General features: G+C 33.3%; 1 protein-coding gene across 1 annotated transcript; it reads left to right on the forward strand.

Moving 5' to 3' along the window:
* Positions 1-1882: 1882 nt before the first annotated feature.
* Positions 1883-8338, forward strand: LOC131629928 (3-oxoacyl-[acyl-carrier-protein] synthase II, chloroplastic-like). The gene is made up of 14 exons (XM_058900737.1): positions 1883-2381; positions 3777-3982; positions 4063-4266; positions 4449-4559; positions 4664-4759; positions 4932-4977; positions 5097-5176; positions 5672-5740; positions 6013-6097; positions 7235-7389; positions 7498-7578; positions 7674-7733; positions 7856-8015; positions 8106-8338. Exons 1-13 carry the CDS (start codon positions 2168-2170, stop codon positions 7970-7972), a joined length of 1524 nt encoding a protein of 507 aa, XP_058756720.1. The 5' UTR covers positions 1883-2167; the 3' UTR covers positions 7973-8015; positions 8106-8338.
* Positions 8339-14458: the final 6120 nt, after the last annotated feature.

The raw sequence follows: 14458 nt of genomic DNA on the forward strand, positions 1-14458 counted from the left end.
CGGACTCATTGAAACTAACCCTGATAGAATATTAACATACATTATCAACTACTATCTTCACCAAATCACCTATAACCAATCATCGATGAAGTGGTCCCTTACTTCATCAATGAAAACATCAACAACATGCTCACTTTAACCCCTTTGCCTTAAAGAAACCAAACTTGTTGTCTTCAACCTCAACAATAATAACTCTCTTGGGCCTGATGGTTTTAGTGACTTTTTCTTCCAGGAATTTTGGGAAATTGTCAAATTGAATTTCTACAATGTTGCCATAGAATTTTTCAATACAACCTGGATTCTTCCCAACATGAACTCCAACAATGTGGTGCTCATTCCAAAGTCTAACATTGCAGACACCTTAAGCCATTATGGACCTATAGCCATGGCCAATTTCAAATTCAAAATCATTTTCAAAGTCTTTAATGATAGGCTAAACCAAATCCTTCCTTCTTTGATTTCAAAAGAGCAAATAGATTTTGTCAATAATAGAAACATCAAAGATTGCATTTGTTTTACCTCAAAGGCAATCAAAATGCTGCACCATAAGTCCCCTCATGAAAACCTTTCTATCTAGCTTGATATAGCCAAGACTTTTGACACTATTGACTGAACTTTCTTGCTTCAAGTCCTGAGTAAATTTGGTTTTTTCCAGAAATTCTAAAACTAGATTCATACTAACTTAAATTCTACCAATCTCTCCATTTCAATTAATGGTAAACTTGAAGATTTCTTCCCTTGCTATAGAGGTGTTAGGCAAGAAGATGCTTTCTCCCCTCTTAATTTTTGTCTTGCTGAAGAAGTGCTTAACAGAGGTATTACTAACCTGGTTAAAACCAATCAGTTGTATCTCACTAAAGGATCCAGAAACAATCACATTCGCTCCCATTCCCTTTATGTTGATGACGTCATGCACTAATGCTTTGGAATATCTTCAAACATTCACTTGCTTGACACTTTATTTTGCTAGATATGCTGAAACCTCTAGCCAAATCATCAACCTTAAAAAACCAAACATTTATGGTGGCTCCATATCTTATAACAAATTATCTCAAATTGCTGCATCTGTGGGCTTCAACATATGTATGCCTAGTAACTATTAGAAGTGAGATACTCAAGAATATGTTAAGTTTATCTAACTATATATTTGTCTAGTATTTCTTTGGACTTTTGAAGGTTTTGGTCTTGGCCCCCATTCTTTTTTATCTCCTTATCTCTTTATTTCTTTATACGAGACTTATATATAAACATTACAATATCATCACAATCATGTATGATATATTTTTTAAATAATTAACTTAAAAGTCAAATTTATATGAATATATAATCATGATTTATTTTTTAAATAATTAACTTAAAAGTCAAATTTATACGGATATATAATATTATGATCAATTAAAAGTAAAATTTTTTATATGGATTAAATTATTATGTTTCAAACTCATTGAATCTTAGGTTCATAATTTTAAATAGTAAATTTGAATTTCAATAAAAACCTTAATAATATTAATCTACTTTATCTTTTAAAAGTAACTAAATAAAAAATCGCAAATTCAAATCTGACACTCATCCTAATCGAATGTCAAACTATCAAATGACTTGAAATAAAAAGGTAAACATCATTTTATCAATTAATAAAACTTCACACTTTCCCAATTCAAAACAAACAAAATCAAATAAATTAAAAATAATTTTCTCTTTTTAAAATTATATAGAATTACTATTAGTCTATTACTATGTCAATGTCATTTTGTTTTTTTTAATACTAACCTATTTTGACTAGTTAAACAAAAAACCATAAACCGCAAAACTAGACATTGGAATTAAAAGATAAATAAATGAAAACAACCCTCATTTTAAAAACGTTTAATTTTATGTACTATATCTTTGTTAGAGAGAACTAGTAGAAAAGAAAGCATGGAAGAGCACTAACATTTCATCCTCTCTTATTACTCTTGGAAACCAACAACAATTTTTTGTGAGAGTCACTAAAAGAGTGAATGAATAACTAAATTTTCCACACTACTATATAAAATAAAAGAGAGAAGAAGAACAACAATTATCACCACCAAGATCCATTGAATCATTCATTCTTCTTCTCTCTTTCATAAACCCACCAACTTCATTATTTTTTCACCACTACTCTCATCAACCTCCGCCGTTTTCAATGGCCGCCGCCGCCACCACCACCACCAGTTCTTGGCTTGAACCTGCTTCTTGCATGTCAGTCACGTGCAGCGAGCCTGACCGTATCAGAACCTCTTTTCATCACTCTCGCAGAATCAAGAACTTTTCGATTTCGTCTTTCCATCTCAACAACAGCAACAACACTAACACTCTCTTTCGATCCATTTCGCACAAACGAAAACCTATTCGTTATGGTAATCTTGTTTTTCTTCACTAATCTCAGCTTAATCTTGTATCGTTTTTCACTAATCTTCAAATCTGGGTTTTATTTTTATTTCTTCTAATTATTTTTAATTTAATTAGATTAGTGTTGTTGTTGTTGTTGTTTATTAAATGCTAATGATTATGATTTGGATCTTTGATTCTTTGGTTGGTTTTGCTTTATGTGGGGTTGTTTGTATGATTCAATTTTTTCGTGCTTGTGTTTGTTTACCTGCTGTGCTGTATTGTCATTTCATTGCGTGAAAGAAAAATGGAATGGTTGGTTGGTAAGGTGTACCCATGTGCTATTTATTTAACTCTCCATAATTTTGAATACCTCGTACATATCGTATACAACAATTTTAGACTCTACATGTAGTTGTTGTTATTGTTGTTGTTATTATTATTGTTATTCTAATTGTCACTTTTAGGTGCTATTCTTGTGATTTTGTTTAGATTGTTGTTATTGTTCATCACATGCACATGAAGTTGGTTTAAATAAGATAGAAAGGTGTTTTGTGGTTTTTCTTCGTTTCAATTAATGGTTCAGTTGAAGTGTAGAATTTAAAATGTTGACGTGTGTATCGGCATGGCAAACCCTCGGGGAGGATTCTTTTCATTCTTATGTGTGTAGAATTTTGATGTATGTTATAACTCGTGAGGTGGGATTCCTCGTTATTATCGATGAATTTATGTAGAAGCTGCATCATAAGTGGTTTGTTTCCTTTTTCTCTTGTATCTTCAACTATATGAAGAGATTCGATTCTCTGTAATCCCAAAGCAACCCCAAAGCGAAGCTCCTTGGAGATGAGACTATTCTCACTGTTCCCCTCTGATAAACTAGCCACCTTAGCTAATGTTACCAACTCCCATATATAGGTAGCACATTCGTTGGGCTTAGTCCGAAACCCGGTCCTTAGCAGCTTCTGAATGATTTAGCTCTCTAAAGAAAATAATTCGGTTTAGAGGGTAAAGTTTAGTAGTATCAACTCTTCACTTTAGAGGGTAGAGTAAGTAATATCAACTCTTGATGAGAAAATAGACGGTTGATATTTCAACACGTCCATGGTTTGTTATGCACGTGTACATGACATTACGGAACATCAACTGCTGATAAGAAAATCAACTGTGGAGATTACTTGCTTTACCCTCAGTTCACTTCAGATGAGCCAAATGCACTTCCATATGACAAGTTATCATATCAAGACCAATGTTAAAAATAAGAATGTACTTTCCCACAAGACCTATGGTATACCTTTCTTGAATAGTTTGTTTTTCATGCGTTTTTATGGTTAAGAATATGTTTTATTTTCCATTAATTATATTTCATTATTGCATCTTATAATTGCTGTATGCTGACCTATGCCTTGGAATTGTCAAATTTCAAGGTAAAACAATGGCAGTAGCTTTGGAACCTGCCCAAGAGGTCACAACAAAGAAAAAACTTCCTACAAAGCAAAGACGAGTAGTTGTGACAGGTTTGGGTGTGGTTACACCACTTGGTCATGATCCAGATGTCTTCTACAATAATCTACTCAATGGTGTTAGTGGTATAAGTGAGATTGAGAATTTTGATTGTGCAGAATTTCCAACAGTAAGTTATATTTAATTCAATTTGCATTTTCCAGTTTATGCCTGCTGCAGATTTTTGTTCTCAATATTTTCTATCTTCAGAGGATTGCTGGTGAAATTAAGTCTTTTTCAACCGACGGCTGGGTAGCACCAAAGTTTTCAAAGAGAATGGATAAATTTATGCTCTATCTGCTAGCGGCTGGAAAAAAAGCATTGATTAATGCTGGAATTACTGGAGATGTAATGGACGAGTTAGAGAAAACCAAATGTGGAGTTTTAATTGGCTCAGCATTAGGTGGCATGAAGGTGACCTTCCTTTACTCTCAAACATGTTGAGATTCAACACTTAAAAATAAAACTTTTCACATTCGATAGTTTGATTTTATATATAATAACAGCACCATAACTTTTTTCGAACTAGCAACACATGTTGGTCTTGTGGATTGATTTGTGTGAATGTTTTGTTGTCCGTGTTGTGAATTGAACAGGTTATTAGTGATTCCATTGAAGCATTACGGATATCATATAGGAAGATGAATCCTTTCTGTATTCCTTTTGCAACAACAAATATGGGTTCTGCCATGCTTGCAATGGATCTGGTATTTTTAAGCAGATTTCAGGACTTATTGTGGATTTTATCAATAGTTTCAATTTTGTTTTTGTCGGACCATGTTAAATAAATGATTTCTTATATGGATTGCAGGGATGGATGGGCCCCAATTATTCTATCTCTACAGCTTGTGCAACAAGTAACCATTGTATATTGAATGCAGCAAACCATATCATCAGAGGTGAAGCAGTAAGTGATTTACTTTGTTATATCTGCTCTTAGGAAATAAATAGGATTTCTCAAATTTTCCCAATCTTCTCTTTATCTTTTTCATTCTTCTGTGTGACGTTTAGCGCAGTTTATGATATTTCCTTTTCATAAAATAATACTAATGTTTTTTTAAATATGAAATTTTCTGCAGGATGTGATGCTTTGTGGTGGTTCAGACTCTGCTATTATACCAATAGGTATTTTTTATTTTTCATTTTTTTGCCTGGTGTGGATTTTGTTTTTAGATCAAATGGAAATACTTGTGTGGACTTATCTTTTCTTAACTCTGAGATTAATCCACTAATATTTGGTGCAGGTTTGGGAGGCTTTGTGGCATGCAGGGCACTCTCGCAACAGAATACCGATCCTTCTAAAGCGTCACGCCCTTGGGATACTGTAATACTTATTCAAATCCTGTTGCTCTTTTATCCCTGTACCATAGTTTGATGAGTGTGCCTTTAGTTTTATATTTTGGCATTTTTGTGGTATTTATCCCGACCTAGTAGAAATAGATTCTGGTTGCTGTTGTCATTTTATAAATTTAAATTATGTTTCAGAAAAACCAAAAGTTGCATATCATTTGTATACATTTAGGATACAATGGCACCACCTGAGATTTATAAGCAAACAGAACAAAAAGAAACTGCGAAGGCATCCAATCTAGTATAATAAAAGGCAGAGAAATTCTGCTCAATTCCTTAAGCTGACACATAGCATCCATTTTTATGCTCGTTAAACTTGAACTATTTTGACAAATTAGTGGTTATACGAATTGCCAAGTCCCAAAGACTAAAATATTGCAGTTCTTGAAGTTTTTGTTTGTATATTCATCATTTCCTTCATTTTCCCTGCACTTGTGTTAACTAACAGCTTGTGGTTATGATATTACAGAATCGTGATGGGTTTGTCATGGGTGAAGGGGCTGGTGTTTTGGTTTTAGAAGAATTGGAGCATGCTAAGGTACATCTAAGATCTAATGATTTGACTATTTGAGAATAAAATACGCCATAACCTCGTGTTCCATCTCACTCTTCAGTTTGTTCCAGTAGTATTAATTATTAAAACACTTGTTACTTCTTCTGTACCCTACATTAGGTTGTTCTTTATAGTTGTCTCCATCACGACATTCTATTTATCACACTCATTTTTTAAATTTATATGATACATATATCACGAGTCTACCACTTTTTGTATAAAGTACTTCTAATGACATCCAAATTTTTTATATGCAGAAAAGAGGTGCAAACATATATGCAGAATTTCTAGGTGGAAGTTTCACCTGCGATGCGTATCACGTGACTGAACCACATCCTGATGGTAAAAAATGTTTACTCCTTTAAGGTCCTTTCTATTCATTGGATTTCAAAACATAAATCGTTTGTAGCCATACCAACATCTATTGTATTAACATATTTGTGAGCACTCTGGTTCTAAGGATGCCATGATCAATTAGTCTGTAAATTTGCATGCATGATCAAAACTCATAATAACTGATGTAGACATGGCCCTCATATCATTTAGTCAGCAATTACTATTGCACTGACCAATATGTCTATATTCTGGTTGGCATGTTTGAAAGAAAATAGGTGAATGTACTATGTATGCTTTCTTGGTCACTTTTAATGAGATTGGGTTTGCTGCATTTAGTTTTGTTACTTATATTTTGACGTCCATTACTTCATGACATCCTGTCATCTTAAAAACTTTGGAATATTGAAAGAAATTAACTACATCATGCCGCATAATAACTGATTTAGAAATGTCCATCATCTATCATTTGGTCAGCAATTACTATTGCTCTGACCAATATGCCTATATTCTGGTTGGCATGTTTGAAAGAAAATAGGTGAATGTACTACACTTTCATGCCACACTTTCATTGAAAGAAATTAACTACATCATGCCACACTTTCAATTCTAAAATATTGGAAGAAATTAATTACATCATGCCACATTTTCTTTGTGGTTTGAATTGTCTTATTTTTTAGAATTAGGGCTTAGAGCCTAACTCTATTCCAAAAAACCGGCTTGTACACTGATGACTGCCCAAACCTTATAAGCTCTACCTAGATATATCTTCCTAAAGCATGGACTTAGGGGGTTGTGGAATAACATGGATTGAAACACCTCATCATGCCCATGATTAGACATCTAAAGTGTGTGCAAATGGGGGTGGAATAACAAAGATCTCTGCCCTATAACAAATATATGGTCTACTCTGAAACCCTCTAAGAATTTAAGCACTACCTAAGCCATATCTCTAGTCGATATGGGGTTTAACGCACAAACTCACGCTTAGGACTGGTCATTTTGACTAATGGTAATGGACTAATAAAGATCTCATGAATATTGTAATCACTTTTTAATTATGTGCTTGATGAGAATCGATACTTGCATCCTAGATACTCCTTAAGCTTGAACTTGTATTTCTTTATTTTATCCAATCGAAAATAGGGGCTGGTGTAATACTTTGCATTGAAAGGGCATTACTTCAATCTGGAGTTTCAAAAGAGGATGTGAATTACATAAATGCTCACGCCACATCAACACCAGCCGGCGATCTTAAGGAGTACCAAGCTCTGATTCATTGTTTCGGTCAAAACCCCGAGGTAATGTTCCTTTTCCTGTCATCATCCATTACATCTGTTCTCTTTTTAATTGTTTTTTAATGCAATTGCATAAATTGTCGTGCTTATGAAAATATTATGTTTATACAGCTTAAAGTGAATTCTACCAAATCTATGATCGGTCACCTACTAGGTGCATCTGGTGGGGTAGAAGCAGTAGCAACAGTACAGGTGAAATTTCACAAATCAATTGTCAGTGGAATGTAAATAATACGACAAAGTTTACAATAAAATGTTTCTGAGCTTTGATTTTCCTTGACATATAGGCAATCAGGACAGGGTGGGTTCATCCTAATATCAACCTAGAAAACCCAGATAAAGACGTGGTATGTTACCATCTCCAACATTGAAATTTTGTTGTGTCATAATATCGTATACGAGTGTGTCCGCGCTCGTGTGTATATGATACTATTTATCTAATTTGGTTGTTTAAATTACATAAAAACAGGATACTAAAGTGCTTGTAGGCCCAACAAAAGAGAGACTGAAAATCAAGGCTGCATTGTCTAATTCATTTGGATTTGGGGGACACAATTCTTCAATTGTATTTGCCCCTTATAAGTGAAGCAAATTTCGGATAATATTACATTCATGTTATTAATATTAAGGTATGTTTCATGCATGTTAAATTTAAATGAAGTTTTGTTTTACTCTATTTTTACTGCACTATTCTAAGACATTTTTGTTTTATCTCACAGTTACCAAATACCAAGAGAATGTGTTGAGATGAGTTTATGGTGGCTTATAGAGAAAGTGCATAGATTGTTGTTATATGGTGCTTGTGGTGGGAGTGAGTGGGGTTATCTTCTCTCTATCTTTAGCATGAATGGCTAAAGTAGGAATAGGCCCCTCCTTTGATGTAACCTTTTAACAACCACTTTGGTTGAATATAGTATCAAACAATCTTTTTATATTTTATATTTTATTTCCATATATAGTATATTAGTTATAAACTTGGCTGCATATTGGAAAATAAACAATTTCAGTGATTTTTCACAGAAATTTTATACCCGTAGATTCAAAATTGATGACAGTTTTGACTCTTTGAAAAGTGGAGTTGTCAATTGATTGTGCTTATACATTTTGTGATGCATTAAGTTGTTCTGTTTGGGTTGATGAAATAAGATGAAAGTCTTGCATGGACACTTTGATAGTCAATTTATTGCATTCAAGTCTTGCCACACCATTAATTATAAGTCAATACATCGCATTAAGTGCTCTACTATAATAAAGTCTTACATCAACACTCACCTAACACCCTGTTCAATCTTGCACACCCATTAAAATATTGAAATATATTAAAATAAGTTAAAAATAACGAATTTCTTTCTTCTCTACAGAATGTACTATCATTATTTTCTTAAAAAATATCTTAGTATTTGAACAATTTCAAAGTTTCACATTGGTAAAAGATGAGTTTAAAAAACATTTATATAAAGTGATATTTTTTACCTTACAAATCTGTTTATGTTGTTTTTGTAGGAATGTTTTAGACCAAGTTCTAACTTTTATTATTTAGGAAGATTTTGAAAGGTTTGAGGAGCCAAGAAGGGATGTCCTCTATTGGTCTAGGTTTATTAGGCAAATTTTACAATCTCATTAACCGTAGAGTTGGCCTAGTGATGAAGGCTTATGTCAGGAGAGTATTAGATCTTGAGAGTATACTCTTTTAAAGGATGTCTAGTGATGAAGGCTTATGTCAGGAGAGTATAAGATCTTGAGAGTATACTCTTTTAAAGGATGTCTAGAGAGTATTAGATCTTGATAGTATACTCTAAAGGTCTTACAGTCTCATTATGTCTGGAAAGGATGTCTGGAGAGTATTAGATCTTGATAGTATACTCTAAAGGTCTTACAATCTCATTATGTCTGGAGAGTATTAGATCTTGAGAGTATGCTATTTTAAAGGTCTTACAATGTCATTAACTGTAGAGTTGACCTAGTGGTAAAGGCTTATGTTTGTAGAATATTAGGTCTTGAGAGTATACTCTTTTAAAGGTCTCATACTTGAATTCTATTAGGTGTAAATTGTTTATAAAAAAATGACATTCTATCAAGTGTGATGTTCACTACACTACTCCATGTAATGATCACACACCCTATAGAAATTTCAAAATGCTTTTCGTATCTTTTAGGTTTTAAAATTCGAACACGTCTATTATACATCAAATCACTTATCAACACTCCTATTTTTACCAAAAAGTTTAGAATTTATCTCTGGATAAATCTTACATTGCATGTGTGTGTATATGTGTTTTCTTACAGTGGGGTGAACTCGAATTTTAAAACCCGGACAAACCTCTGGACCGTTTTTCACACCTAGACAATAAGTTAGATTTTTTTTTTTTTTACATTTTTACTATACCTTACATTATAAGTCATTTATAAATCAATCCCACAACAAATCATACACATTTGTCATTTAATAATAAGATCAAATATTCACACAAAATAGTGGTAAACCATACATCACTGGTCATAAAATATAACGAACCATAGTACAAAATTTTAAAATGTTAAAATCAAAATACAAAGTAAAAGATAACTATTGCGTATATATGACGCCTTTGTTCCTCCTCTGTCTCCTGTATTATAACACATGTTGTGCCTATAATAAGATGACATGTAGAGTGACCCTCTCACAGATGGCTTCTTGAAACTTGCTCCTAGCTATGACCTCTCTCCCAATACCCACAATATAGTCTTCCCTTTCTTGCTCCTCTTATTGTATCTCCTAGTGAGTTGACCTTAGGGGACCTTCTTATGCATCTGGTGTCAGTTGTACTTGGGATGCCAATATGTTTTTATTCGTCACCACCACACGGGTACTAGTTGTGTTTCAAAGACCGTTCATTAGTTTATATGATTGTAAGAATAATTTATCAAAGTTGTGTGTTTGTGAAATTATAATACTGAAAATAAAATGACAGAAAATAAATTGAACTTTGGTGTTTAACAATTGAGAAAATTTGTTGGGGTTAGATTTCATCAACCCATCCTCATGCATTATAATTGATCAATAATATGCAATTCTAATAAGCTATTAATAGTACCACCCATCACTCGTTAAAATTCTTGTTTGAGTCAACAATGTGAGATAAATCATATTGCCCAATAGACAATCTCTCAGTCTATTAACCAACACAATAACATTAAGCATCGAGAGTTCATACGCATAATAGACCTAAGTCCATGTCTAGAGTTTAACATATCCAATGAATGAAAAACTTGGATCTAGTAATGACTAGAACCTTTCGAATATCAAGTCACACCACAAAAACATGTTTTCCATAGCTAATCTAAAACAAGCATTACGAACAAAGAATTCATCAATATTGAAGTATAAGAAGAATTACATAGAACACTATGATCGTGATCAATACATAAGTATTAAGATGACTACATCTAACCTCAACAAAAGAGAAATTAGCTACATTTACTCCTCATAGCTTTACAATTAAAATCTAGAATAAAGAAGTTGAAAAGCATTTGTTGTGATTCCTCGAACAACGCTTTTTCCCTTTATCCTCCACTCTTTTCCTCTCCTATTTTGAACAATGAATTTATCTCAATATGTACACACAAAAAATCACCACAAGTCGCTCTCAATGAACTGCCTGAACCCTTATGACCATAAGTTTTTCCAGCTCATCCTATAAGTTGTCTTCGCTGCCTATCCTTGCTTATTGTGCCTTCAAGCTCATTTTGCAAGCAAAACCTTCCTTTCCATGAATTAACTTAGCCTTGATGTTATGAACCATCATACCTCGCTTAGAGAGGTTGATACCACGCTAAGCAATATTGATTTCTTAGCCTTAAAGTTACTTGGATTTGAAGTCTTCTTTTGGCGCCATAGCTAGATTAGAAAATCCATGTTCTTGGCTTAGCGAGATTTTGGGCTTTTTGATATTTTTTGTTTTCTTGCCTATTTTTACCTATACTTAATGAATACAGAGTTAAAAAGTCCATACAGACGTTTTATCTGTTAGAACAAGATTTGTTCTGATCAATATTCTTAGTTTTGATGATAACAAGGATATGAATTTTGTGTGAGATAATGTGGTACTCTAATACATTGCAATTTCCCTTTCAGGAAATATATAAAGAGTATGCACAAATCAGCGCTCAGAAGCTTTGACTCAGAAGGTTCAGCATGCAACATCAGAACATGGTCTGGCAAGACATCAGAAGATGGTCAAGGCAAAATCAGAACATGGGTCTATGGAAGCATCAGAAGAACTTGAGATCAGAAGTAGAAGCACTGAAGTTCTCATGGTATCACACTCAGAAGCACTTCAAGGTCAGAAGACAAGAAGATGCTATGCACCAAGCTGTTTGACTCTGATGATATTCAAACGCTGTATACACAAACATCAGATCAGAAGAAAGTACAGGTGGCAGGCTACGCTAACTGACAAAAGGAACGTTGGAAGCTACTAAAGGCAACGTCAGTAGACACAGCGTGAACAAGGCTCGAGGTAGTTGACAAAAGCGTGAAACATTAAATGCAATGCTGTACGGAATACGCAAAGCATTAAATGCTCCCAACGGTCATCTTCTCAAGTGCCTATAAATATGAAGTTCTGATGAGAAGCAAGGTTAATAACAATTCTGAAAGAACTTACTCTGAAAAACTTGCTGAAACGCTGTTCAACTCAAAGCTCAGAAACTTCATCTTCATCAAAGCTCACTACATTGCTGTTGTAATATATTAGTGAGATTAAGCTTAAACGTTAAGAGAAATATCACTGTTGTGATTATAGCTTTTCAGAAGCATTTGTAATACTCTTAGAATTGATTACATTAATTTGTAAGTAACTAGAGTGATCAAGTGTTGATCAGGATACTCTAGGAAGTCTTAGCTTGTGTCTAAGCAGTTGTAATTAGAGTGATCACGTGGTGGTCAGGATACTCTAAGAAAGTCTTAGCTTGTGTCTAAGCATTTGTTCCTAGAGTGATCAGGTTGTGATCAGGATACTCTAGAAGACTTAGTCGTGGGCTAAGTGGAAAACCATTGTAATCTGTTACGATTAGTGGATTAAATCCTCAGGTGAGGTAAATCACTCCGTGGGGGTGGACTGGAGTAGTTTAGTTAACAACGAACCAGGATAAAAATAACTGTGCAATTTGTTTTTATCGTTCAAGTTTTTAAGACTACACTTATTCAAACCCCCCCTTTCTAAGTGTTTTTCTATCCTTCATTATCATGTTTTGCTGATAAGGTGGGGGGTGGTTCATTGATTACTTGAAAAGTAAGTTACTCAGTGCTTACTTATTTTACGCATTTTTGACACTTATCAACTCTCCCCTACTTATCTTTTTGTTTTACCTCAGACAAAATTAACACAAATGGTTTAGAAAATTTCAAAATGCACGGTTCACGGGAGGTTCCAAGACTTTGATCAAGAAGTTTTTGAAAGAGATTTTGAAGTATGACATGATTTTATTCAAATGCATGTTCATGATCAACATTATAAGCATCCATAAACTATATCATGAAGATGAAAAATCTAGTTACCAAATTATGATTTTAAAACATGTTCATATCAACAATCAATTATTCATCAGAATCATGATCTCACTATGTATCACTCAAATGATTAGTGTTTCCCTCATTCATTAGATAATGCATCACTATAAAAATATTTTGAATTTCATCTAAGCAATATCACAAGATACATAATCAGTCATGGATCACTATGATATTCATATTTGGTTGTAACGTGGCCAGGCTACAATACTCTTGGTTTGACTGGAAATGAAACGTGCCTAGCACATAGAGAGAAATATTTATGTTTTTCTTTGATTTCAAAAGACCTATTTTCTTTTTCACCTTACAACTTCTTTTAGTGACTTCTTCTTTTTGTGTAAGCTTTTAAATGTTTGCCTTTTGTTTTCTTCTCTTTTCTTTCTTTTTGATTTGTCAAAGTAAAATATTTTTCTTTTTGATCATAATCATCTTTTAATACTTGATTTTGTTCTTTTTTCAAAACATTCCCTTCTCCCCAACTTCATCATTTTTGTAAAACCTTGAAATTCTAATATGCTCTTATCTTTAAAACAAGATATGAACACTATTTTTTTTTTTAAATGGCTAAGGGTTATAGCTTTTCAAGACAATATTTTTCACGTTAAGATTCAAAGGTGTTTTCAAAGGATCGCACCCTCATAAGGTAGGATTTTTGGTCAAATAGTTTTTCAATCAATAAGAAAATACCGCCTTGATCATATCTACGACATAATATACATCAAGTAATAGTAAGAGTTATGCAAAACTATCATGGTTAGAATGCATGTCTACTCTCATTTATATATGTAAAACACGAGGTATGCACTCATCTCACTTGGTTTAGGCTTATGATTCTTGACTTACATTGACATATTTTCACCAAACAAATATCAAACTTTAAATATGCAACTAATTCATGATCATGCTATTAATTTAAAGAAAAACAATATTAATCATGAATGAATCATTTTAAAAGAATAAACCTTTATCATGCCATCATTCTTGATTTTGTCTTTCTCTTAAGCTTTGTGATTCATTTGCATTTTGCTTTTCAAATCATTTGAACCATCTATGGGCAAACAACTTTAAATAAACATTCACAAGTTTTTTCAAATTTTTCAAGTTTTTAAATAAGTACTCACGCAAATCATTCAAAGCATTTAAAATGCTACATGTGTTTTGGAGTGTAGGTTCAATTTTTTTATCTTCTTTGCATTCCACCCTTCACAGAAAATCTTGGCCTGCCCTCAGGTCATCTGAATTAGGATTGGTTTTGCAGAGGCCTTTGCTAAGCAAGGAAATTCTCGCTAAGCGATTTTATGCAGTAAAACTCGCTTAGCGCACAACATAGCTTGCCTAGCAAGTTCCATGCAACTTTTATCATTACATGTTGAACTTGTTCAAGTTTAACACACATTTATAGAAAACACACATACATTTAATAGTAATGATGTCCTAATAGATACTCAAATGTTTGGGAACTTGGGACATGCTCATGTAAACCTGCGTACCAAACATTGATTTAGAAACAAATAAAATTCA

The sequence above is a fragment of the Vicia villosa genome, linkage group LG1, assembly GCF_029867415.1.
Source record: "Vicia villosa cultivar HV-30 ecotype Madison, WI linkage group LG1, Vvil1.0, whole genome shotgun sequence".
Lineage (NCBI taxonomy): Eukaryota > Viridiplantae > Streptophyta > Magnoliopsida > Fabales > Fabaceae > Vicia > Vicia villosa.